Raw genomic sequence first — 24,964 nt, 5'->3', positions numbered from 1 at the left:
AACAGAGTAAGCCAATCACACACACGGCAAACGCTAAGGAAAGGGAAAAAACTAAAGCTACAGCAGAGAGGAAATCATGTTGTGAAAAATGTGTGTTTGTGTCGCTTCCATGCTTTTTAACACATTTCTGAATAACTGAGCGTGTTCATGTGAGGATTATCTGTCGCCAGCAGCAACCGCGGTTTGAATTCATGGACAAAGACAAGAGCCACGAAACTGTAAGTGTGCGACGCTGCTATTTGAGTCAGCTAAGTGTAGCATTGGTCTGTTGTGATAGAAGCTAACCGTTTAGTTCATTTAACTTTAAATCGAATGTTGGCCCACAGTGACATGTACACACCGCGTCTCTGTGTCACTGAACTCACGTGTCTGTGCTTCAGCATGCTCCGTGCTCCTGGATGGAGATGCATCAGTTCATTGGGGAGCTCATCACATCTGGAAACACCTCCAAGGATCAGCCAGATGTGCTAAACGCAGCCTGGGGCATGAGTGGAGGTGCTGGAGCGGCTCTGGGGTTCAAAGCCGCTTCGCTCGAGCCTCTACAACATCCTCCACCTGCGCTGGACAAGACGGAGGCAGAGGCCGGCCGACACACCCAGCCTCGGTCCCCTCAGAGGAAAGGAGAGGCCGGGGACAGAAGAGAAGGTCAGAGGTCATGCGATGGTCTGTTCAGGGGGTTCTCTGTCAAAGATTATTTTCACTGAGAGTTTTGTTTTCTATATGTTTAGATGTGCATCACGTCTGCACCTGCCCTGGCTGCCCTTACTCCACGTCCCCGCCTTCCTTTGAGACCTTGAAACCAAGACAGTCTCTGTGCTCGATGGGGAGGTCAGACGCCCGGTGCCACCCCAAAGACCTCAGCGTGTGCCTCCCGGACACCACCGGACAAAGCAGCAGCAGCAGCATCAGCAGCGGCGCATTGGAGTTAGGGACCAGGACCTCCGGCCGACTGCAGGGGGAGGACGCAGACAGAGGGGCCCAGAGCCCGGACCAGAACTCAGAGGCTCATCCACCCAGAGCGTCCTCGAGCTCCTTGTCCAGTCTCTCCGTGTTCCCCTGCCTGTGCTGCCATCGCAACCTCCAGCCCTGCAGTCAGTCGTCAAGCAGCCAGGACGGCTCGGACTCGCCGCTTTCCCAAACCCACGCCCATCATCATTTTCATCACCACCACTGCCCTCTGACCTCTTGTTTTCCCTGCCCTCATCTTGCCCACTCTAGCTCCCAGCAGCTGTCTGGTCCCTTTCCGTGCTTCTCCTGCCAGCGCGCCTTTCCCACCTGCCCTCAGGTCTTCCACCACCAGCAGAGGCCGACTCAGCAGCGGGAGCAGAGAGGCAGGCCGGCCGCCCCGCTGCTGTCACTGCACCCCTGCATGCACTGCTCTGCCTCCTTCACGCGACCGTCCCAGCTGCTGCAGCACCAGCGCGCCGAGCACGCCCACAAGCCGTCAGGCTTCATCTGCACGGAATGCGGCAGGGCCTTCAACTCCCACAGCAACCTGCGCATCCATCTCAACGTGCACACCGGAGCCCGGCCCTACACCTGCTCCGACTGTGGGAAGAGTTTTAGCCAATCAGGGGCTCTGAAGATCCACAGGCGGATTCACACAGGGGAGAGGCCGTACTCCTGCGGGTTCTGCGGCAGGGGGTTCCCCCATCTGGCGGGGGTCCGGGCCCACCAGAGGACCCACACCGGAGAGAAGCCCTACCGCTGCAGCCAGTGTGGGAAATGTTTCACGCAGTCGGGGGCTTTGAAGATTCACACCCGCATCCACACAGGAGAGAGGCCCTTCATCTGCAGCCTCTGTGGGAAAAGCTTCTCCAACCGCTCTGGGATCCGCTTCCACTACCGCACAGTCCACGGCCTGGCGTTCGAAAATGCAGGGGAAGCTGGAGCTGGGGGAGCGCATCGTGGGGCAGCAGGCCAGGGTTATCCCAGGACTTCGCCCCCGGCCAGTGTTGGCCAAAATGCACCCAACAGGGTAGATAGTGAATCACATCCACCTGCCACTTCCAGAGAAGCTGCTGAGTCGACCGCTGCTGAAGCAAGAAACCCAGGCAGTAACAGAGAGCGGCTTCTGTACGCATGTGAAGACTGTGGCCTGCGTTTTAAAGATGCCCCGTCCAGGAACAGACACCAGACCCTGGAGCACTACTCCTCTGAGGGGAGAGACGAGGAGGAGGGGGTTGGAGCAGAGGAAAGAGTTAAGCACAAATGAGAGGGTCCGGGGTAAAGGGGGAGAGTGAATCAATGAGAGATGATACCACTTTGCGCATCAGCCTAAAACAAGAATCTTCGACAGTTACCGTTTCTGTTATCGATATCAGAACATACCTAAAATGAATGTTGTTGGGGCATCAACAACACCAAAGTTTGTAAAGTTTTTAAGTGTTTAAAATATTTGCGTGGAATATATATATTCTTGGTATTGAACTACTTCTTTTTGAGCTATGTGGATTTTTTTGTCTGAATTTTGTCACCCCTTAAAAGTTTTCAAGGAGAGATTCTGTACACCTAATATGCACTTGTTCCTATTATCAAAGCAAAATAGTCTTAATAGTTCTTCAGCCTTTAGTTGATCATTGTTAGATTTTCTATTAGTGAGTTAATCAGGTGTGTGTAGCTTCATGCTATATTGTCGATGCTGCAGTAACATACCCACACACCAGGCCAACGTCTGAACTGTTTTCAGTCGTTTTATTGTGCCTTATCCAGCAGTGGAAGAAGCTGTATTCTTCTTTTATTAGAGCCACAAAAAACAATCACTAAATTCCCCAGGAATTACAACACTTTAGTAACAGTATCAGATATAACGGAGGGCTGTCTCTGCCACCTGGTCTCATTGTAATCAGAAAAGTAATATTTTTTAATCTTAAATATATATCTTATATTTTTGTCATATCAGTTGAATTAAATTGTTATTTAACTGACCTTTTATATCTCATATGAAAATAGCTAATATACAACGAAGAGGCCCCACCCTGGCTCCTTTAGTATTAGTATAGTTTTTGTTGTTGTGATGACAGCTCTTGAGTTTGTCCAAGTCTTGCTCTAGGAAACTGCAGTAGTTTAAATAACATCTGAAGTCCTCTCTCCCAATAACGTCGTAACCTTGCCTGTTGTGCCTTTCTGTATTTAAGCATATTTGAAACCAGTATTTGTTTGTTACTTTACAATGTACGTTATAAATGGATGATGGTTATCTGAGGAACAACAAACCTGCCGATTAAAGACAACAATCCACTATTGTTAGATATTCAAAGAGAGCCACCTAGTGGTTATTTAAAATCACAGCAACATCTGAACCACTTTGTTAAAGTGAGCCGTTTAAAGTGCTTCTTAGATTTTTCCTCTTTACAAAACATGTTGAAATGACTTTGTGAAAACAAGGTTTGGTGAGTTTGAGTAACATTCAGTTGTTTGCATTAACCTGTTAAACAGACTGGCCCATACATTACTGTATGTATTTTCTGAAAGTGCAGCATATGACAACAATAAACAGCATCTCTGAGACGCAACTGAACCTGGATTTTCTTTGTGCATCATGGGATATTTCCATAGTACAAACACATATTTCCTGGAAGGAAAAACCTGTCCACACGGTTGTCAGATAATTCTGTTCCAGCACATATGCAAAGACGTCCAAAGTGACTCCTCACTGGAAGTTCAGCTCTGTCAGCGTTGGAACCCTCTGGACACAATGTACAACTCAAGGTCCACTTGAGATCACTGCAAGTGCTCCTCTGGTCCCACTGCATGTTTAGCTCAAGAGAGTCTTTATGTTCTCTGTATCTGAGCTGAGTTGTGCTCACAAAGGCTCCTCGTATGTGGGGTTCTGCAATAATGAGTCACATGAGGTTGGCTCGGCATAGACCACGCTGACGGGTCGTGGGCCGCTGATGTGTAGAGCAGGAGTGCAGTAACCATTGGATAGCATTCTGTGTGAGGGGCAGTCATACTGAGTGTGGCTGGATGCTGTCCTGGCACTAGTGGTGGGCGGTGGCCCTGTCACGGGAGGTCCGTGTGCATTGCTGTGAAGCCTCCCCGTCAGAGTCGGCAGGTTGGACTCGGAGGGCTGATCGCCGAATGGGGTGGCGTACTCGGGCTCAGGGGGAAGTGGCTCGGCGTACTCTGGCAGGTTGCCAGGTGTGTCATAATGGTTCAAGATGAAGGGGGTGGTGTAGCCCTCGTCTGTGGAGGGTCTAAACGTCGACCCAACCTTCTGTCCAATAGCTGCAGCAGTGGGCTCTGCGTAGTCTGGAGAGAATGAATGGATGAATACAAATGAGTCAGACGGAGTTTCTATTCATGGGAGATACAACAAACACCAGTGTGCTCCTCACAATAGATTAAAAACCCGGTCCAATATTAGACGTACACATATCATTAAATTCTATTTATAGTATTTTGGACAACTTGCTAGGCCATCAGTGGAGTCTCAACTCAGGCTGAACTCAGTTTTAATAAAAATACTATTTAATTTTACAGCACTTTTCAAGCACCAAGTTACTGGTCCCAGTGAATTGTCCTTTTTCCACTTAAGGTTTAATATTGATGAAACTGTTGACAAGCCTTGGAGGAAGAGTTTGTTTCCTAAGCGAAGCTAACCCGCTGCTGGAGGTACAGCCTGGATGTGGCAGACAGAGGGGAGAACAATATCAATACTGTCATCTATTTGTCTACAAGAAATCAGATAACCATACTTTATACTTTTACTGTGAGTTTCTCAATATTTGACTCAATCACCAAAATATTACCAGCCATCCTTTTCTATTTTTGTCTCGGTGTATTGATCACTTTCTTACTTCTGTGGCTGAAGCTTGATAATTAATCATTGTCACCTAATGTAACTGTCAAATAAAAAATGGGATAAAAGTCTAGTCTTCAGCTTACATACATCTTTAAAAATAATGTGATATAATCCAAGATCAAGATTAACTTGCTTAAATTCTTGCTGCATTTCACTGCCCATTAGTCTTCTTTGCTGAAGAAAGCTGTGAAATAAGCCCGTAATATTCAAAATTAGCTAAGCAACTAAACTATTCTACTATCATCACCACTGATACTCTGTTACTGTGATAAAAATGTGCTTTAATTGGTCTGAAACCATTACCATTACCATCACCCCATAGCATGGTCCTTTCACTAAGGGGACCACTTCCTATTGCTTATTTGTGTCTTACGGTTTCTGGCAAGTGCCTCTCTTCTACTCAATAGCAGTCTCAGACCAGGCCAATGTTGAGCCCTGGCAAGGATAGCCTGGCCACCAACATGTCCTCTAATCACAGGGACAGGGACAGAGGGGGGGGGGGGGGGGGCAGTGTACCAGTCAGACCAGACCCTACTCTTCACCCCAGCAGAAGAGGCTGAGGTGTGGGAGGGCTAGACCTTACTCAAGGGCCCGCAGGGAGCCTCAGAGCCAGAACTATTTTAATTAGACCGGCTTTAGTGAGAGCTCTATTTTGTCTTAGCATTGACCTTCTGTCCTGTTTATCACTGGACCTTTCAGTGAAGGGCCCCCTCACTGGGAGAAGGGGAGGAGGGGAGGCAGAGAGGGTAACTGGTGGAGGAGGTGGTGGGGAGAAGGCAGAGCACTCTTTATCGAGCTCCAATTAAAGGGTCTCTTTCAGAGAGGCTCTGTGGACCAAAGAAAGGAATGTTTATACTGTGACTGGGTGATGGGCTGAGCCGGGGGAAAGAATGGCCATCTCGTGGAGAGAGCTGTTTGCCTGTCAGGCCTGGCATGAGCTCCTCAAACTTACCACTCAAACCACACTGTTTGAGTGGGTTAAGGGAAGGAAGGAAAAAGGCAGCAGCTGATAGTGTTTCCTGAAAGGCTGCCTTGCTCTCTGTTCTCTTAAGAAAGTACATATTTATAGAACATGTCTATGAATTCTCACCGTTAAGAGGAGGGCTAGGTAGAGCGTCATGGACATTTCGCTCCAGAGGGTAGGAGATAAGCTCAGATTGCGGGCAGGGGAGACTCTTTGCCTGGAAACTCTGACAACCTACTTGACACACAAACAGAGTCAGAGGCTTTTTTAGCATGAGATTAAAACAATTACAAGAAAATCATAACAGCACTTGACTTACTTTTAGGTAAAGAGTACTTCATTTGTGATATTTTTTTTCTGTTTGGAGAGGAAGAACACAAAACATTTCAGTAATTTACACACTTGATAGCTTTTCTGTGGGCTACATCTAATAGTGCATCATTGTTACAGAAGAAATTATTGATCTATAATTGATTGCCAGAAAATGTATTCTTTTTTGTTAACAAAATATCTTTGGGTTTTGGACTCTTGGTCAAACGTCACATTTCATATACTGAACATTTTCTGAGCTTCGGCATGTATATCATCAGATTGATCTATTTAGAGGGACAGTGTATGTGTTATAAAATCCACTTTAATTACAGTCCGTGTCAAATGCACAAATAAATTATTTGAATAAAGTAAAAACAGAAAATACGGTACCTTCTCTTCCACCAGACTCCAGCCAACAAACAACTGCCGCACATTATCAAGCCCAGGACCACTCCCACCGCCACTATTACCGCCTGACTGGTGCCTACAAGAGTCAGAGTGAGTAAACAGTTATTCAAGTATGAGGAAGGACACACTTTATCGCAACGTACACAGAGTTGAAAGACAGAAGAAAAGACATTTTAAGATGTTTTTAACTTGTGTGACAAGTACCTTTCTCAAAACAGATCGCTATTAATTATCATTGTGCACATATAGATTGATTAGAGGGTGATAGAAGTTCATACTGGGTCTTGTCTCCACTAACACTGGGCCATCTGTGGTGGTGGGAGAGGAGCCTGGGCGCTGCGTTTCTGTGTAAACTTGAATCGGCGGAGATTCTGTCGGACATGCAGCAGCACAAAAAAACTTAAGGTCAGAAAAACTAAACTGCTGAGCAAGTCACTTGAATAGATGAAGTTTATTCTGGATACATTGTGAGACTGGGGGCTGATGCCTACCTCCAGGTGAGCGGGACCTTGGTGTGAGCTTTGTGACAGGACAACCCCGGACCTGGACCTGAGCTGAGGCTCTGCCTTGCCAGCTCAGCGGCTCTAGTCGAATGAACCGAGCAACCACCGGTGGAGACAAGCTGTTGAGAACTCTGAGGTGACCCTCGGTATACGCCTGAAACACCTGGGAACCATAACAACCGAGTTAATTATTCACAGAGAATAACCGCGTGAAGCCAGTAGGACAAAGTCAGCTGCCACACAAGCTCAGGACTGTAAGAAACTCAGGAAGAATCAGCAAGTAAACATCAATCCACAGCAATATATACCTTTTTATCTTTGCTGAGAGCCCCTTTGTAAGGCTTCCAGGTCTTTCTGTCCCTACTGAAAAGAAGAGTGTAGGATTCTGTGTAGTACTCATTGGATCCCATTGTTATAATTCCTGAGGGAACAGAACACAGCATGTTATAGATCAACATTAAGGAAAAGAAAATGGTTTGACATAATGAAGAAAAAAGGATGTAGAAATGAAAGGGCAAAGCAGGTGATTTCTGTTGTTTTGCTATTGTCAATAAATTCCGAAAACAATACTGATTTCTGCCAGACTTTTCATTTTAACACTTTATTAAAAAATAATATTAAATAAGCATTCTTTCACGCACAAATACTATGTTTATATTTACATTTATAAAATACCTGTTATGGTGCTTTTATCACTCAGCTCTAGCTCCACCCATGGGTTGGCGTCATTATTTGCTGCTGTCCAGAGGAGGAACTCATGGCTGGAATCCATGTTTCTGGAGGACCAGAACCTTCTATGCTCTTGACTGTTTTTGTTCCAGACAGAGGAGGCATTAAGACCAGAAACCGGTAGGATGTTGTTGCATTCTGTGCAGAGGCCAAAGGAGAGGATGGAGGGATGAAAATGGTTCAGTGTGTAACTCAGTGTTTCTATATATGGTGACAGTAGTCATTGGATACAAGTCATTTCAACTTTACTGCTGATCGTTATTTTAGACTCATGTGCACTATAGTAAAATAAATCAAATAGCAGATTTCTAATACTCAAGTGAAAGAAATGAAAGATTATGGAAAATTGTTTTAATCTAAAACAGAAAATGTCTTGAAATGGCTTGTTGTAAATATACTCAAACTAGGAAGATGGTATAAACCTGAGGTGAAACTGTTCATCTGGATCATACCTTGGCTGAAGAGCAGCTTCTTTTCAGATAATGATCCCCTTTAAAAGAGGAAAGGCAAAATGTCAGTACATTTACAAATTCAGAAAAACTCAGAAATACAGTAAACCAGTTTGGAGCTAACGGGCAGCCTCTGTGACTTTACTGCCAAAACAGCAAACACACGTTTTAGAGAGGATTCCATTGGCAAATGTGGATTCATAGAGTGTGAGACTTCTATCACGAGTCACAGTGACACGACCCCCCATGGTATCAGATGTAGCTCCGGCGTGGACAGCGGACTTGCACAGCACCGAGGTCTGTGAGAGAGGGTGAATGTGGTTTTTAGATGCACGGTTATCTTAAAATATACATCAGCTTGGCCAAAAGAAAGGAAGTGTACTTACATCTCTGTAACCCCGTTCAGAGTTCCCCCACACATCTCCTGCGACACTCTTGCACCCAGCAGGGCAGTAAACGCTGAGAAACAACAGAATAACGTGTGAACTGTGAGAAACTCTGTCCTACTGAAACTGAAACTTCTTTTATAGAGAGCGTAGAGGTCAACCGCTAACCTCAAATGCTGCGAGCTAAAATGAGATCCTCGTGTTAAGCAAGAAATGAGATCTGTAAAAAGAAGAAGACAGACAGATGTTAAAAACAAACACTCCTGAGAATGAATTTGAACATTTCTTTAATGGTACGCAGTGGGACTCAGTATCTCAGGCTTACATAATAATGCCCCTGCCACTCACTCAGCAACACACAAACAGATTCTGTGTGAGACAGTGGAGCACGATCTGCACGCTAAATCAGGGGATGAGCGCGCATCACAGTTGATGAGACTATGGCCTTTGTTACTGTGACTTTGTCAAAGTTCACGAGTACAGCTAAATGGCAGCGTGTGGTCACAGTTAACAGACAGTGGTTTGTATGTCTAAACGCAGGCTTAGCTCTAGACATGGCCGGATTTCATAAACAACTCAGTAAAAACAGGAAACTATGATACATACAGAGCAGGGCAGGATACTTCATCCAGAGGAGAGGAAACTAGCTCTAAATATAGATTAGCAGTCAAACTAAACTACAAATAAAACTTAACAGGATAAACATTAACCTTTATTTAATTTTGTTATTGAATCTCATATAACCCTTGTAGTTTAGACCGCAGATAAAGTGATGCTCCAACATATAACAATCGGTTGCTGCCCTGGAAGAATAAGTTATGGTCCATCTGTGGACTTTACAGCCTCTAAATCAACAACCTTCTGCATTGAGATGCCTTATGGCGACAAACACGGAATGGGATGGGGCTTGCAGTGGTTAATAGGATGGTGAAGAGGAGGGAGGTGGGGGGGGAGTGAAAAAGAAAATCCAGCCACTCCACGAAACAGACTGAAGCCTGAGGCCTCATTCCATTCAGCCTGAGAGAAGGAGTCTGACTCCTGCTTACTGAGCAAACACGCCAGAGCAAAGATAGTGATGGAGGATGAATGCCAATAAGCAGTGACTCATGCACTCACAACCACACATGTGTACACATCGTCGCACAAGTGCACATACATAGGGACAATTATCCACTGAGTCACTTGTGTTAAAACTGCACCATTTTCATGAAGATCTTTTCGAAATTGAATTCAAACCTAGAAGTACACATTTGTAAGACTCATGCTCCACAAAGACAGTAACGACACATAGCTGGTAATACACAGCATTCAGATACTCATCATAGCAACACAAATAGTTTAACGTAGCGGACTAGCATGGCTTTACATCTTTACATCAGAGTGCACAAATGACTCTCATACCTGCATACTGGTCTGTGGTGTAGGACAGCAGAAACCCTCGTCCAGAGCGGTGCGGTCCTGACATGAAGGTTATTATCACTTCATTGCTTACGAGTGTCACGTTCTTCTGCATCTCATCAAGCTTCCCACACACTGGACCTGCAACATGCACAACCACAAGCCGTATTTCTAAAAGCCCACAGACCCAAATGCTGCTCATCTGTTAGCACTCTACGTTTCTCCAAATAGAAGCACATGTATTTCCAGTTCTTAGTAATGATGTTTGAACAGCAGGAAATCTGTCTACAATACTTACAAACCCAATGATGCATAAAAGAATACATGTACATGATCTCATCTCACTTATACAATACTGTATAGCACATTAGAGCCATGAGGACTGTCACTTAGAAAACATGCTCAGGATCGTTGGAACCCGATAATAAACACAAAAGGTAGTTAAACAGAATATCCCTCCTGAATCTCTCAGTCTTCCAACCTGCATACCCTTGAGACACGACTTGATACACCTGGTTTGAAAATTTGCATTTGTCTGTTGCGTAATGAGCCTTGCCTCCTCTGTCAATGTGTCAATGGAATGGCATGCCCTGTGTGGATTCCACAATCATGGCTAGGAGAGTAACAGATATGACACGGAATGTAAAAAAGACTGAGGGTACACGTGAGATTTGTGATGTTTTGCCTAATAAACCTGCTGTTTGGATAAAAACCTGAACACAGACAACCAACTTACCCAGCCAGGGTGTTCCATTTTTGTCCGTGATCACGAGGGAGCCATTGCGGCAATCCGGGCTGCTCTCAACGTCAAAATCCCCAAACAGGAGTTGCAGCGTGCGGCCCTCTGGCACTCGGACTCTCCACTTACACAAAGTGTTACTGGGGTAGGTGCCTGGATAGTTCAGAGAGGCCAAGGTGCCGGACTCCGTGCCCAGCAGCGTGTGTCCACAGCCATCACCTGGAATCACACAAGTACAATAGTGAGGCTGTGGCAGGAAACTGTATACTTAACATTGAGGGAAATGTTTAGCGGATTTGATTTCAAAGAGAGAGAGAGAGAAAGAGAGAGAGAGAGCCTCTGTCCATTTGTCATTCCAGGTTCTAGCATCCAGGTTCTAGCATACACAGCTAGTAGATATCAGTATCATATACGTGTACAAAAAATATAATGTTTTATAACTGTTTTATTTCTGCAACAGCTGTTACAACAGAGGAGTTACTGGCTTACATCCCAGACAACCTAGAGTCAATCTCAGGCAAAGAAAATCTCCCATAACCGCAGACAGTTTTCATCATTCATTCCCTTTATTCAATATACAGAATATTAAGGGATTTGTTAATTCCTCATTTCAGGATGGATGAGTAATGACTCTGCTCTGAACAGCAGACCAGGGCATGTTTATACTCTTCTGATCATAACTGGGAGATGACACAACTTTGACAAAAGTCTGAAACCACATGAGCAATTTTTTTTTTTTTTTACGTTGATTCATAACATCCTCCGACCTGCGGTTGCTGTGACTCACACTTGAACTGGAACTGGAAACACAAATATTTAGAGCGTCTAATATGCCCCGTCGGTCAAGGAAAATAAATGAGTCAATTCCGACAGTGGTCACAGAGAGATAAGTGCTGTGGGGTCAGCAGACATGAATCCTACCCCCGCAAAAATGTCCAGTTCCGAGAATGGTCAAAACATTAAAAAAGCCACCGGGGTCCATCCAAGCCTGCACATCTTCCCTGTCCCTGTTTTCCATATAAGGCTCCTGAAGGTTTGTTAAGGGGCAACAAGAGGATAACCTTCCACTTACTCTGTGTCACACACATCCTGCATCACATCAGCCGTGCCCCTGTTCCACACACTCCAGCTCCTAATACCATAAACCTTTCGAAGTTATTGCCCCTCCTCGGGTTCCCTAGGGATCCCCTGGAAATGCCAAAGCCACATACTGTAACTGTGGGCAACAGAGCGTGGATCTGTCACCTTCCGCCGGGAGGCCCCAGAGGCCGCAATGCCAAGAAGTTCTGGGTGGCCGGTAATCCCCCCCCCCCCCCCCCCCCTCACTGAACCCTTTCAGCTCCTCTCTGTCTCCATACCAACAGATTTCTAGTTTCATACAGGAAGCCTCAAGTCATTTTAAAGGTGAATTATAGAAAAGAGGAGTCACGCTGGGTGGCAGTGGAGCAGACAGTCGATCAGTGGAACCCCGGCAACATTGTTTTCCATCCGAGGCGTTGCTGGCAGGTCCTTACAGGTCCACCCTAGCAGACAGGATGTTCACCTGTGCTACCTGTCACTACGTTGTCTTCTCCTGCCTCGTGTGTCAATCAGGACGTTTCAACAGAGGGGTTGAGATGTCTTCTCCCCCCTTTTTCCAGGCCCCACCAAAGGTCCCGCAATAAATAAATGGACCTTGGACTGAATCATCTGCGGATGTGAGGAAACCAAACCGCCCCCACGGAGACATAAAAACAACAAAAACGTCCTGTGCTATGGCTGAGTGGTAGAGTCATAGACCCCATACTCCTCCAGGTTAGTGGATGGGAAGGCTCCATTGTGTGTGTGGGGGGACCATACTTTCTTTTTGAATTTGTCCCAGTGTGATCCTGCTGCACGTAGACTTGACTGCTGTGGGAAAGGTACGCTCGTAGCTGGGATCAGTAGGTAAACATGGACAAGGGAAGAGTATGTCAAGAATGCTGCCATGACATCACATGTTCGACCCCTGCACCCATGGGACATGCAGCATGTTACCACTGACCCAAACACTTGTTGTGCCAATGTTTGCTTTATAAATAGCTAATAACAGCAGAATAAACAGCAGAGCCCGTCATAGCTGTGAGGAGTTGTGTGTAACAGGCCTGGCTAGCGAACACTGAGGTAAGCAGCTCATGCAGAACACAGTGGACAGTGAATAACTAGCTTAGGCAGAATGTGAAAGATGTTTTAAAGCATGTCGTTGTATTCGTACTTTCTACACTTGAGCCGCTTGTGTTGAAGCATCTCCCGACTCCACCAGCACCTCAGGAACTTGAAACACAGCAGCAACGAATCTGTTCGAGCTGCGAAACAGATCTTTGACATAATGTCCCTGTCAAAGAAACAACAACAAACGAATAATAGCTTTTCTTACCCTCCTGCGCGCGAACCACCGCGGAACAGACGCTGAATACGATCCACACACCGGCAACGGCAGACTTCCCAGCACAGCCGGTGTGTTCCCACGTAGCCGGCATGGTTTCCACAGCTCTGTGTGGAAAACTCAGTGAGAACTCAGTAAGGAACAGCTCGAGGTTCTTCACTGAAAACTTCCGACACAAACTCCTGCATATTTACCATTGGCCACGAGACTCCAACCCCACCTCTCATTGGCTCTACCGGGGTGTCGATCAAAGAATCACGAGCATTCCATTCCCCTATTTGGGCGGTGTGGTGTGGGCGTGTGCTGATCTGAGAGGCAGCCATCCGCCTGTCACTAATAGATAGATCGATAGATCGATAGATCGATAGATCGATAGAAAGATAGAAAGAAAGAAAGATAGAAAGATAGAAATATAGATGGATAGATAGAAGGAATAGATAGATAGATAGATAGATCGAGAGAAAGACAGACAGACAGACAGACAGACAGACAGACAGACAGACAGACAGACAGACAGACAGACAGACAGAGAGAGACACACAGACACAGACAGACAGACAGACAGGCAGACAGACAGACAGACAGACAGATTTACTGTTTTATTGATTTTGTGGGATGTCTGGTCTTAAATAATTTTGTACAGATGAGAAAAAAGTAAAGGTAGCTCTTTTATTTCTCAATGGCTGTTTCTTACGCTAACTTTGTGTAAAGGTTGAACGTTTTGCGGTCAAATGTTTAAATATTTGAATAGACCACATATACAGTACAGATGAGTAACATAGTAAATAGTATAAAGGAGCGAAAACTCGTTATCTTTATAAATTGATTACAATAGTTCTAAGACCTAACAGACATATATAAAACATTTTATTTTAAAGATTGTAAGAGGAGACTTCTTTTTTATTTTGCTTAGAATAGTTTAAAACTTCTTTCATATTTTATTTTGGTTTGTCTCTGTGTTGTTTGGTTTTGTATGTACAGCACCTTGAATCTACTTCTTCTTATGAATGGCGCTTCATAAATACACTTTCCTGACCTCTATGGTTGTTTCATAAATAAACTGTGTGAAAAGGTTGAAGGTTTTGTGGTCAAAAGTGAAAATAGTTTAGGAAAACGGTTTGAAACATGTTGTCTGTTCCATACCTACATGCCATTATCCTCAATTTAGAGCCGCCCCTGCCACCTACTGGTGAAGGCAGGGAACAACAGTAACACACACAGCAAGCAACGCGCCGGAAAAAGCGTCTGTTGCGTGACAGACGAGGGGAATAGAAAACACACACACGCACACACACAGACACACACACACACACACACGCACACACACACACACCTAGCACAACTATACAAATGTGTATTTAAGAGAGAATTAAAAGAGGAGAGGGAGTTTGCCAGTGGATCTTCTCTTCGGGAGGTTCATCCAAGGAGTGGTCGCCTCTGATCCTCAGCTTTTATACAACTCTTTTTAATCTTCTCTTTTCCTTCTAATCTGTGCTTACATATTTTCAATCGGTCTCTTTTAATTTAGTTTCTGTGCACCTTGAATCTACCTCTGTTTATGAATGGTGATTTATAAATAAATAACCTTGCCTTAAATGTCAAGGTGGGTCAAGTATCCCACAAATTGTCATGAACATCCAATCATCATCATCATCATCATCTTCATCATCATCATCATCATCATCATCATCATCATCATCGTCATCGTCATCATCATCGTCATCGTCATCGTCATCATAACAATACTTAATAGTTCTCGGTGCTCTGGTCATAAATCTGTTGTCACCTACATTATCCTTAACCCAGAGCCAACTCTGCCACCTGCTGGTGAAGGCAGGCAACAACAATAACACACACAGCACGCAACTCGCCAGGGCCAGCGTCTGTTGCGTGACAGACGAGGGAAATTAGAACACGCACACACACACACACACACAAACCTTCTTCCCACACACACAGACACCCACACAAACACACACACAGACCAGAAGGAAGACACCGGCTCGTTTATAAAATAAAACGTTTGCTTTATATCCTGTGCCAAGAACCGTGTCAGTGGAGCTTGAGATGTGTGTGTGCGTGCCTGCTTGCGTGCGTGTGTGCGCCGCCGCCATGTTTGAGAGGCGCTCATACCAGCGCGCGCCACATAAGAGCAGTTTGACCGACTTTACACATCGCGTGCGAACTAACCGCTTCTCGTGACAGCGGGACAGATGCTTCTCAGGCGAACTCCGCTTCACTGCAGGAAGTGAGCGGAGCGGCGCATGCTCCTCTGCGTCCCCCCGACCAGAGCAGGATGAGGAGTCCGCGGCGGTGAGGACGGTGAGTTAAGAAAACTAACTGAATGCCGTATAGGTGTGTTTTAATGTCTGTGTGTGTGTGTGAGAGAGAGAGATAAAGAGAGAGAGAGAGAGAGTGTGTGCACGCTCTGTGGAAGCGGAGCGCGCGCCGTCGAGTCGGCCGTGCGGGGTGTGCGTGACGCCGCAGCCACACACGTCAGTTCGAGTGGGTGAGAGAGACACACAACTGTCCGCACTGGAGTTTGTGGGCTACTTGATATATGAAGTGTATATGTGTGTGTGTGTGTGTGTGTGTGTGTGTGTACACCAGTGTGGTGAATGTGTGGATGAGTTCTTTGTCTTAGAGGCTGGTTCTGTTTTAGTGAATCGTCTTTATCTGTTGTTGATGTCCTCCAGTGTTTCGAGCTGCTGCCTTTGCAGAATAATACAAACATGTATTCTTGATATTATCATCTTGTAACTTGCATGCATTGTTGCCCCAATGACCCCTGAAGTTAGTGTAAACGTTTTATTACAATAATAATAATAGCAATAGCATGAATTTATATTGCACCCAAGGATATATTAACCAATGTCAACTATGTTAATATGCTGTATATCTGTAGCTTCCTTTACTGTTTTAATTCATGAAATAACCTTATGGACCGAGGTCATAATTTTGCTGTGACCTTTTCAGACATACTGTGAGAATCAGCATTGAGAGGAGACTGATAACTATTGGAATTTGACATTTTCCTTAATAGGACTTGGTTACTCTTGCTAACATTGATCCTCCAGATTACAGTTATTCAACAGGTCTTATATTTGTGGTAGAAATAGTGGCCCATATGCAGCAATGTTGCATAACACAGCACTAATATGAGAATTTCACTTGAAACCCATTTTCTATTAGCCACACTGTTTTTATTTCATTCCAGCTTTATAACCCAGAATTTTAGCTTTTATTTCCGATCAAAGAGGTTATTCATTCACATCCTCAACATACAGCAAGCGAGGCATGTTCACTTGAGGATTATGTCAATTTAAGCCCAGTATGGATTCGCTTCTATGACAGTTGCATGCCAGAAAGGGCTTAGATGCATTAAACAACATGAGTGCAAGCATGCGTGTGTGTGTGATCTGGATGTTAACGTGCGTGCCGGGCCCTCTCTGCGTGCAGCTCTGTGGGGAGGGCTGATGGCGGGTGCTGAGGTCACTGTGTCTTCAGGGGAGCTCATGACTGTGAAGGAGGAGGAGGGGGAGTCCAGTGGCAACAACCATAAGACTCAAGTCATCCTGCACCTGCAGCCCCTCCTGCACGGGTAACATGGTTTTTATTTCATTTAAGAGCCCATAGTTTTACATTGGGAGTAGACTTTGAGCATGTTTTTTCCAATTCTTCTTTCTCATATCAAGCAGGTATTGTGACACCATTCTGCATCAATGCTGCATATGCCCAGTCTTGTTCATTTTGTCAAGGAATGTGATAGTAAGCAGCGTTGGAGAAAACAGACAAATCACTTAAATTCAGAAGAATGCTAGACATACAGAAGCTTTTCACAAACCCTGCTGGTAAATCCACATTTATTCAAATCGGAGGTTGCATGCAATCGTCAATATTTAAATGTGGAGGAAATGTCGCCCTCTGCAGGGAAAATGATGACATTGCTGACACTGGCACTACAGTCTTGGCCATAGAGACCCATCATGGTGAGTGACACAGAGACATCTTCCCACATTGCTGACGTTAATTCCCCGACTAACTCAATAGTACAGTTTATACAGTATGTGCACTTGTTTTTGAGACAATTAAAAATAATTTTTATACGATCATTATATTGTTATTATGTTGTTACATTATTTTTATTATCTTAAGTATCTGGGAATGTATGTTTGTTCTGTAATGTTTAGATGACAGTAAAGCAGAAGGAGAGGAAATCGAGTATGGCTACCCCATCACCTGTGGCGACAGCAGAGCGGTTCTGCTGTTCAAGAAGTTTGTGTGTCCAGGAATCAATGTCAGATGTGTCAAAGTGAGTCCTATTTTATTAACGCTGAATATTTACTTTGTTGAAATGCTATCAATCGACACCTGTACTTAAAGATGGGTGACACGTCTCCGTCTCATTCAGCTGTCCAGGAATGAAGCTAAAATATAGGATGGAGACTCGGGAGCAAGGTCCTGTCGATACACACCCTCGGCCAATTAGGAGTCAGTCTCAGATTTCAGTCATGAAATTTCACTTTGTTTTTATTGCATCAAATTATAAAATAAAAGCAAACTTTGCAGAAATGTTTACACTTGAACTTAGATCATTGATAGAACTGCCTAAAATAATTTAAACCATTCCATCTACTACCCTGGAGGAGGTGGGGTTTATGAACTATACTGCAGCCAGCCATCAGGTGGCGATCAAGGCATTTTGGCTTTACTTTTGAGAAGCTGTGATGTCACACCTGATTATCACATCTTGTCTTTTCTTATATCTTTCATTAACAAACTATTCTTCTTTTACAGTTCAATGACCAGCTCATCAGTCCTAAGCAGTTTGTACATCTGGCAGGGAAAGCCACTCTGAAGGACTGGAAGAGGGCCATCAGACTTGGAGGGGTGATGCTGAGGTAGAAAAATGAAAATGTTTAAAATATATATACATTGTCTGTCCTCACAGGTGCTTGGGAGATGCATGTAAATCCGAGTGACCTTGAAGGAAATCCCTCTCTGAACTCTTGGCTCTAAAGTGTCAGACTTAATACACCTCTCTCTAATGCAGTCAACGCATTAATTGCACCCCTGTCGAGTCTGTCTGTGCCGAGCTTTGCCACAACATTCCAGAGGTAGTCAGTAGCAGTATCATCATAGCAGGATCAAATAGCATGCGAGCAGGCTGCTGGGTGACACTCCTCACCCCTTTGTCGTGTTTGCACTTGTTCTTGATGTTGCTGTGAGTCAATACAACGGCTCAATAAGGGATATCTGCCTTTTTCATCTGTATTCTTCCCAGGATAAGATCAATGTGCTTTGTGTCAAACAACCTCTCTAGAAAATCATTGGGATTCTTCAATAAATTCAGTCTGTGCTTCAGCCCTCCTCGGCCACTGTGCATTAAAAAATATTCTTTCTTTGACTGTTTTCTTTTAACCCTGCTTCTCCTCCCGACGCAGGAAAATGATGGACTCTGGCCAGATAGATTTCTACCAGCACGCCTCGGTGTGCAGCAACACCTGCCGCAGCACTAAGTTTGATGTGCTGATCAACAGCACAAGGCTTCCTCTGGGGACCCTGGTGCAGCCGAGCCCAAGTCTGGCTCTTGACCCTCCTGGAGGACAGGGGCCTCCACTGACAGGTAGATTTCAGCTGGCATTTAATTTCTTCCCCTAGCATATGCTTGTGCTGCAGAGACAGCAAACTAAAACTATTGAAGCCACCTGGTTATCATTTATTTTTAGCAATGAAAATAAATGGATATCAAGCAGTAATTTTAAGACTTCAAGGCAAATAGTTAATGAGAAATTAAGCTGAACAATTCTCATTAAGAGCATGCAGATACTTTTAATGATGCAGCCAATGGTGCACAAAAAAAGAGGAAATATTATTTCAGTTCCTTCTGCCGACTCTGTCTACTCACATTCGCTGATAATATGTGATATTTATGCTCTGCTATTATCATATATACCTGTTGCTTTTTCTCCTCATTTCAGAGATTGTGCATGATTCAGCAGAGGTAGAGGAGACTATGGGGGATAGGTTTGGTGCAGCAGCAGAGTGGAGCCCTGGTCCAGCTCGACCTGTCCACCCTGCCACCGCCAATGGACATGCAGCCAAGAGAAAGAGGGCAGACGCAACTGGTAAATATTAGAAATGATATAAGATAGTGTTGCTTGTAAGCATTGGGAAAGGATTTAGAATTAGTGGCTATGAAGAGAACCAGAAAGGGACTCGGTGATGAAGAAATATATAAACTGTTAAGACAGAATCATTTCATAACAGGTGACACCAATAACTATTTTCCAAAAGCAACCATTTGTGCACAGTCATTTGTTCGAAAAACACTGAATAGGAAGCTCACTTGTTTACTGATGGCCTGGGCTCGCAGCATATCTGGCACAGCAGGAAGCAACTCACCTGCAGAGCTGCTTTGTGCCTTTTATAGGAGATGTCACATTGGTATATCTCATGTTTAAAAACAGTATCCAGCTGTTTGCTACACTTTGGTAGACATACACATGATGGTATGCTGCAGTTTTACATTTGCTTATAGTGGTATACTGCAGTTTTGTAATGGTACATAGCAGTAAACTGTAGTTTTGGATTTACACATAGTGTTGTACTGCAGTTTTGTGCTTTCACATAGTGGAATATTGCAGTTTTGGTTTTACACAGGGATTATACTATAGTTTTGTGTCTTCACATATTGTATACTGCAGTTTTGTATTGCCAGTGTCAACCAGGGGATATGCTTACACTGTAATCTCTGGACTAATGGAAGTTGCATCTACTTCTGGTGTTAGCCACTCTGCCTGCTGATTGAAGGCAGTGTCCTGGAGGGAAATTTAGAAAGTTTATAAGATTCCTCTTTCTTCTTCCAAGAGGCACAGGTTAAGTTCATTGACCTTGAGCCACGGTCTTTAGAGGCAATGGCTCTTACTCTGTTATGCAACTTCATCTTTGTGGATAAAAATTTGAGCTAATGAGGAAAAGTGACAACATATTCAGCCTCAAACTTTGAATGACTAACACTAAATGAATGGATGAATAAACCATAAGAATAATACAAAATTTAATAATAAAAATGATCTACCCGGAAGCCTTATCTCGTGTCCCGCCCCTTTATATCGCTGCTGTTTGACACCTCTGATACAAAGACCACTGAGACTCTGAATCGGCAGTTGTGCAATGTTATGCCATTCCTGCGGACTGGCCTGAAACAAGCTGCCAAGGAGTCATGTCCCTTTATATTACCATCGACAGCGTCTGACATTTCAAAGAGTGGCTTTCTCCAGGACGGAGCTAAGCTTTGATTTAAGGGCTTTTAAAGATGACCTGATTATGCCTTGTTCCAGCTGGACCACAGGAGGCAAAACAGCCTTGAGTGATCTTTTGTGTCTGACTGGCAAATATCAGCGCCTCATCGTAAAGAGAGGTATTGCTTGTCAAGGGGGTTTAAACAAATTGACAACTCTGAGTAAACTCAGGCAATAACTATGCTCGTCTATCTACAGAAATGTGCTGTGTGCTTCCCATTAGTGCACATTCCCCACGTGGAGAAATAAATGCATTTCGCTTCAGATAGCAGCAAATGGGATTTGGAATATTTTCCTCTAGCACATTGCATTTATCTCGACAGACATTTAAGCAAACATGAAAGTGGATGCATTTCTTGCAAGATAAGATATAAAGTACTTCTGACATTTTATCACTCTAATATACTTTTTCCCCCAGTAATTTTTCATTTTCAGTCCAATCGGCTCCATCCTCCTTTCTCTCCTCTTTGAGCACAGCTTTTCTAACCCATTTTCCATCTTTGCTACTCTTTTCTCTCTAGCTATTACCCACTAAACATCCTCTCTCGGAGTGCTGCGCCGCTCCCATTTCTTTAATCTCTTTTTTCATTGTTTCTCCATCCCTGACACCTCCTCCCGAGTTTCCCTCTTCATTTTATTACTCTCTTTTCCCATCTTTTGACTCTAAAAATCTCAATCTCTCCCTGCCTCCACACTCTATCTCATTTATCCCACATTTCTAATGTTTTTTTTCGGCTTCTCCCATCCTCTCTTTGTGTCCAGTATCTGCTACAGTCAAACTTCACCTCGACACTGTGCCTACACTGCTTCCTTTTAATTCTCAGTGACTCTTTCTCATTTTTAAGTGAAACGAAAATCAAATGTATGTGTTAATAATAACAATTCTCCTTGACCTTTTCTAGATGGAGTGTTGAGCCTTTGGAAGGGTGTGGCAGACTCAGGGCTGATGGGGGAGGTCCTGTCCAGTCTCCAGACTGAATTATTAACGACTCTTAAAGGAGTGGAGGTTCGCAGTGAGAGGGCTAACCTGCAGGAGACAGGTGAGTTATTGCAGTGGGACCCATCTAACAACTGAGCTGTGAAAAACATTTGACATTCCCAAATCACAATTTGCCCGATAGGGCTTAACAACCCTCAACAATCGTTAAGAAAAACTACCCCCCAAAGATATTATTTTAACCGAGGAAACATTTTTGAAACCTCAGAGAGAGTCTCATTTGAAGGATCCCTCTCCCATGACAGACAGAGGTGCAATAGATGTCATGTGTAAGAGAGCACGTCACCAAAATAACATTCCACCCCTCATGAGGAAAGACAGTGTCTAACGTGTCCACTAAACTGTCAGTAAAGTTACACAAATGCAATCCAAATTTTGCAACAAGACTTGTTGCTAGATTTAGTGTGTGTATGATGTGTATTTTATATCTCTAGTTATTTTAATTTGCTCTCTTTGTTTTTAATCTACGTGTTGTCAAAATTGTCAAAAGTGCTATATAAATAGAATCAATTATTATTCTTATTTGCGGAAGACAACTAGTAAAGAATAGTTGCAGATCACATTGGATTATTTTCTTTCGTCAGATGCCGTCGTACTTAATTCCTTGTGCGAGATGTTTGGGCTTCTCGACTCAGTGAAGCAGGCTCTGGACCTGAGGCGCAGCCTGGTCGAGGAAAGCATAATCCACGACAGTGGTGAGAAAGCTGTTGAAGACCACATACAATACTCTAGAGCACATACAGGGATGTACCAGTGGTTTGTGTTGGCTGATGTTATGTTGTTTTTCTCAGTGTTGGATGGGATTTTGGAGGAACGGAGGAGGCAGGTTTGTGATAAAAGCACATCCTTGAAACTCCTCCGACGTCAGCGCCACAACAACTGCCAAACCCAGAATGTCCTGTCCCCTGTGAAAACAGTGATCCAGCCTCTCTCTGTTCTGGGTTTATCTGCCGCATCTTCTGCTCACCTCTTCACCCATTTCTCTGCCTCCACTGGCCTGCACCTCCAGACCAAAACTGGCAGGATGGATAGCGACAGGGACCATGAGCTTGGTGAGATGAGGAGCCAGAAGAAGGTTCACCAGCGGGGACAAGAGGGCACGGAGAAACAGGACGCCTCAGGGATCTTCAAAGAGCCTGGACCAAGGACTGGGATGTCACGAAAAGACCTTCACCTTAGAAGTCAAGAGGAAGAGGAGACAGAGAGTTTGCACGAGATCGAAAAGGAGATTATCGAAAGGAAGTCCTCAAAGAAACATAAAAGTAAGTGAGCGAGAGGGAGAGGATCCCAAAAGGAAGCTAAAGAACTCAGACAGGAGGGAACATGCTGGAGACCAGAAGACTTAAAGGATAAAAGATAGAAAACAATCTTACTTTGTAAGCAGTGTTGTTTTTTCTTTCCACGAGAACACTGTAGTTACTCTAGTTGAGGTGTGGATACTTCAGTTGTGTTGCAGGCAGAGATCTGTTAATGCATCAAGTTTTTAAAATTGCACATTTAGGGAGGCCAGTCTGAGTGTCTGCTTTTCTAACATTTCAAAAAATGGGTTGAGGAGTTTCATTGGTTAAAAGATAAAAGATAAATTAATTTTGCAGCTCTAAATGCAGTGTTTTGACAATATGTCACTTTATATGTTATGGAAAATTGCAAATATTTTTGTATGACTTTTTGTTATTTTAACAGAAAAAGTAAATCAATTTATAAAGAAAATTGATAGAGATATGAATTGTCTGTTGCAGCTCTCCTCTCTTGTCTAATTGGTTAGAAATAGGATTTTTGTGACAGACATCTATGTCCTTTTATTAAAATTTCAGTCCAATGAAATCCAATGAAATCTGTAAATATATTATTTAGTTCTACCTTTGGTTAATGGTGATAAAACATTGTCTGAAAATCCTTCAGGTTGCTGTGACAAATAAGTTTAAAACTAACTTCAAGTAAAATTTGTAAATTAACATTCAGCGCTTACTTCACATGTGTTTTGAATTTTTTTGAAATAAATTGCATCTTGTGAAATATTTCACACCCTGGCTTGTATTATCGCTCATGTAATGATGCCTAAGACCTGCCTAACATCTATGCAGCACTGCCTGAAGAATACGTTATTCTTTATCTGAGACAGTGAAGACTTTACAGTAGATTAAATAAGTATTGTGACTGTTGGCGTGTGGTGTTGCTTTATCCAGGGTAATGTGTACTAACCTGCCAGAAATACAGAGTCCTATTAAATAACTTCTACTTCTAATACTATAGAAAAATGGCAAACGAGAAACATATATGGAACTGTGACCGTGTAAAAATAATGAGCACTTTTTAAATAAAAAACATTTACATATCATATTTTAACAGAAGTGATGTTTAAGTTTGTGTGTCAAGAGTATGTCAGCTCTGTAGTTCTTTCACTGTAAGGCTCTTGGAGAGGATTGTGCTGGTTGAACGTCTCCTCTCCTCATGTCTCATGTTACCGCAGGTTCAGCAGACTTATGACACTCAAGGTCATGATATATAAATTAAAAGGTAATTTTCACTGTCAGTTGTTTCAGAGAAAGAAACAACTGATATGGATTCACCTTACATTGGAAATTTACTGATGTAAAACAACGATTTTTCTCCATCATCCAATTGAAATGTTATCATATCACTGCCTGATGTGTCTGACCAATCTTAAAAACTTAATTTCAAAGACAAACACAGTTTTGTCCACTGTGATTCACCCTTTATTTACTTCTCGAGCCCCACGCTGCACGCCAAGCCCGTGTGATAGTGATGGTTTAATAGCCGGCCTTTGACTATTTCCTTCAGAGCTGTAATGACGTGTTATTACAAATTCTCACACAACACTGCCTGAGCATTGTTGGCGAGAGTTTATGAGTGACAGCCGATAAAGTGCTTGATAAAATGACTTTGATCACAGTGCAGCTGTCAGTATCCCTGCTGACGCCTGTCCTGCTCTACAGTGTTTTGCAGCATCCTGTTGCCTTGACTGCAAATTTAACTATCTTGCGCTTGAACAGATTCAGGCCAAAATACTCCCGAGCAGAAATAAATTGCTACTCTGGGCCTTGAATACCAGGGTGCAAAAAAATGGCTGCCATGCATCAAGCAGGTGTAATTGCGGGTGTTACCTCGACATATGCTGCGCTCCCCTGGTTAAATGAAGTAATTTGCCGAGCAATCCATCGTTCATCTGTCATTTCGGGCTAACATAATTTGAGACTGAGTTGTGCATTCGTGTTGGGAGCCTTAGATGCATCCGTTTGGCCAGCTTTTAATTTATCTTTAATGCTCACCCACAACAGCAAAATAAATGATGAATAGCCTCCATAATGATGTCTTGATCCAATCAGGAGTCCTGGAGCCACAACTAAACGTGTCAGCCCCGCCATGTTTCAGCCCCGTCTTGCTTCACGCAGGGATACTGGCTGCAGCATCAGCACTTGTGGAAATTGTTTAATTTCCAATGTGGATCACAAATGCGATGGAAAGCTGTAATCGGATATGACAGGACACCTTGCAGCATGTGACCAGTGATTTATAATTAAATACACCCCCCTCATGATTCTA

General features: G+C 43.8%; 3 protein-coding genes across 5 annotated transcripts; 2 read left to right on the top strand and 1 right to left on the bottom strand.

The window, feature by feature from the left end:
- The first annotated feature begins 37 nt into the window (after window positions 1-37).
- Window positions 38-3,152, top strand: si:ch211-79k12.2 (uncharacterized protein LOC568844 homolog). The gene is made up of 3 exons (XM_062398821.1): window positions 38-218; window positions 381-645; window positions 729-3,152. Exons 1-3 carry the CDS (start codon window positions 192-194, stop codon window positions 2,213-2,215), a joined length of 1,779 nt encoding a protein of 592 aa, XP_062254805.1. The 5' UTR covers window positions 38-191; the 3' UTR covers window positions 2,216-3,152.
- Window positions 2,676-13,400, bottom strand: si:dkey-34d22.1 (discoidin, CUB and LCCL domain-containing protein 1). 3 transcript variants are annotated; one of them, XM_062398819.1, is made up of 16 exons: window positions 13,294-13,400; window positions 13,091-13,206; window positions 10,693-10,914; window positions 9,960-10,097; window positions 8,727-8,778; window positions 8,559-8,631; window positions 8,338-8,471; window positions 8,176-8,213; window positions 7,670-7,861; window positions 7,303-7,415; window positions 6,983-7,157; window positions 6,770-6,862; window positions 6,474-6,567; window positions 6,091-6,128; window positions 5,898-6,008; window positions 2,676-4,254 (listed from the first exon to the last, which is right to left on the bottom strand). In XM_062398819.1, exons 2-16 carry the CDS (start codon window positions 13,191-13,193, stop codon window positions 3,806-3,808), a joined length of 2,025 nt encoding a protein of 674 aa, XP_062254803.1. In that variant the 5' UTR covers window positions 13,194-13,206; window positions 13,294-13,400; the 3' UTR covers window positions 2,676-3,805. The 3 variants fall into 3 exon arrangements, with proteins under 3 accessions (XP_062254803.1, XP_062254802.1, XP_062254804.1); XM_062398818.1 differs by lacking the exon at window positions 13,294-13,400 and having other exon boundaries at window positions 13,091-13,269; XM_062398820.1 differs by lacking the exon at window positions 13,294-13,400 and having other exon boundaries at window positions 5,898-6,005; window positions 13,091-13,269.
- A 1,424-nt stretch (window positions 13,401-14,824) lies between these two features.
- On the top strand, window positions 14,825-23,740 carry LOC133964365 (glucocorticoid modulatory element-binding protein 1-like). Its single transcript, XM_062398394.1, has 10 exons — window positions 14,825-15,421; window positions 16,559-16,700; window positions 17,030-17,088; window positions 17,290-17,411; window positions 17,897-18,000; window positions 18,544-18,725; window positions 19,081-19,227; window positions 21,306-21,443; window positions 21,985-22,095; window positions 22,192-23,740. The coding sequence occupies exons 2-10, from the start codon at window positions 16,576-16,578 to the stop codon at window positions 22,668-22,670; spliced, it is 1,467 nt and encodes a 488-aa protein (XP_062254378.1). The 5' UTR covers window positions 14,825-15,421; window positions 16,559-16,575; the 3' UTR covers window positions 22,671-23,740.
- The last annotated feature ends 1,224 nt before the right edge of the window (window positions 23,741-24,964 follow it).

The sequence above is a fragment of the Platichthys flesus genome, chromosome 11, assembly GCF_949316205.1.
Source record: "Platichthys flesus chromosome 11, fPlaFle2.1, whole genome shotgun sequence".
In the NCBI taxonomy this organism is placed as follows: Eukaryota; Metazoa; Chordata; class Actinopteri; order Pleuronectiformes; family Pleuronectidae; genus Platichthys; species Platichthys flesus.
This window is presented reverse-complemented; position numbering and strand designations above follow the sequence as displayed.